This window comes from Empidonax traillii, unplaced genomic scaffold (genome assembly GCF_003031625.1).
Source record: "Empidonax traillii isolate 1590-97213 ecotype Southwest subspecies unplaced genomic scaffold, ASM303162v1 scaffold1863:size65952, whole genome shotgun sequence".
NCBI lineage: Eukaryota > Metazoa > Chordata > Aves > Passeriformes > Tyrannidae > Empidonax > Empidonax traillii.
The window spans coordinates 64,931-65,952 of NW_020957056.1; the positions used below are offsets into that span (position 1 = coordinate 64,931).

A 1,022-nucleotide genomic window follows, 5' to 3' on the forward strand; every position below is an offset into this window, starting at 1 on the left:
ATGCCCAGTTGCCACATTGCCCGTTCCCAGGCTCACCCCAGGCGAAGATCCCGGGCTCCGGCATTCCGGCGTGCTCCACCCGGCACCGGTACTGCTCCCGCTCCCCCGGCAGCGCCTCGATCCTGGCCCAGCTGTGGAAGGTGCCGTCGCTGTTGGGAACGATCCCGCCCCACTCCGTCTCCTGATCCCAGATTTCATCCCCCTTCATCCAGTTGATCCCGATGATCCCGGGGTAGAATCCGTACGCGTGGCAGGACAACGTCAGGATCCCGTGTTCCTCTTTCCCGGACACGTGGACATCAGGGGGCTCTGGAATGGGATAAGAGTGAGATCCATCCATGAAATTCCTATGGCAATGGGACTGCAGTGAGATCCATCCACAGAATTCCCACTGGAATGAAACAACAGTGGGATCCATCCATGGAATTCCCATGGGAGTTGGATGACTCAGATTCATCCACGGAATTCCCACAGGAATTCCCATGTTCCTCAGTTCCACCTTCCCAAAATCCCGCATTCCCAAATCCCACATTCCCATGGGAATTCTGTCTCCCTCACCTTTGCGCTCCAGCACCTCTCGCCCATATCCAACATATTTCTGGAGCCATTCCGGACAGATGCTCCCAAGGTAATGTGTCCGTCTCTCCACCACGCTCCCATCGTGTTCCCATTTCCTCTTGGTGATCTGGGCAGCTCCATCGGCCGCCACGAAGCTCCTGGATCCCAGCTCGAAGGAGATGAAATCCCGCCCGTCGAAGCCGTACCGATAGGATCCACGGACACTCCCGTCGGACAGGAGGTCACAGCCATAAAGTGTCTGCACTGTGTGGAGACCTGGGGGGTGGGATCAGACCCAGAGAGACCCCTGGAATTGTGTCCAGGCCCCACAGAGGTCCATTCCAGCCCTATGGAGTCCCAGAGTCCAATGGAGACCCACAGATTCTATCCCAGCCCCTTGGAGTGCCCTGGATCCACATCCTGGCCCCACACATCCCATCCCAGCCCCACACATCCCATCCCAA

At 58.0% G+C, this 1,022-nt stretch overlaps 1 protein-coding gene across 1 annotated transcript in view; it reads right to left on the reverse strand.

The window, feature by feature from the left end:
- The window catches only part of LOC114071143 (class I histocompatibility antigen, F10 alpha chain-like), a gene marked incomplete at both ends in the record, with an annotated part of 64,756 nt that extends 63,912 nt beyond the window's left edge, over positions 1-844 (reverse strand). The window contains 2 exons of the mRNA XM_027908847.1: positions 5-309; positions 559-844. Coding sequence (XP_027764648.1) covers positions 5-309; positions 559-844 — 591 coding nt within the window. The remainder of the gene's footprint in view (positions 1-4; positions 310-558) is intronic.
- Between the last annotated feature and the right edge of the window lie 178 nt (positions 845-1,022).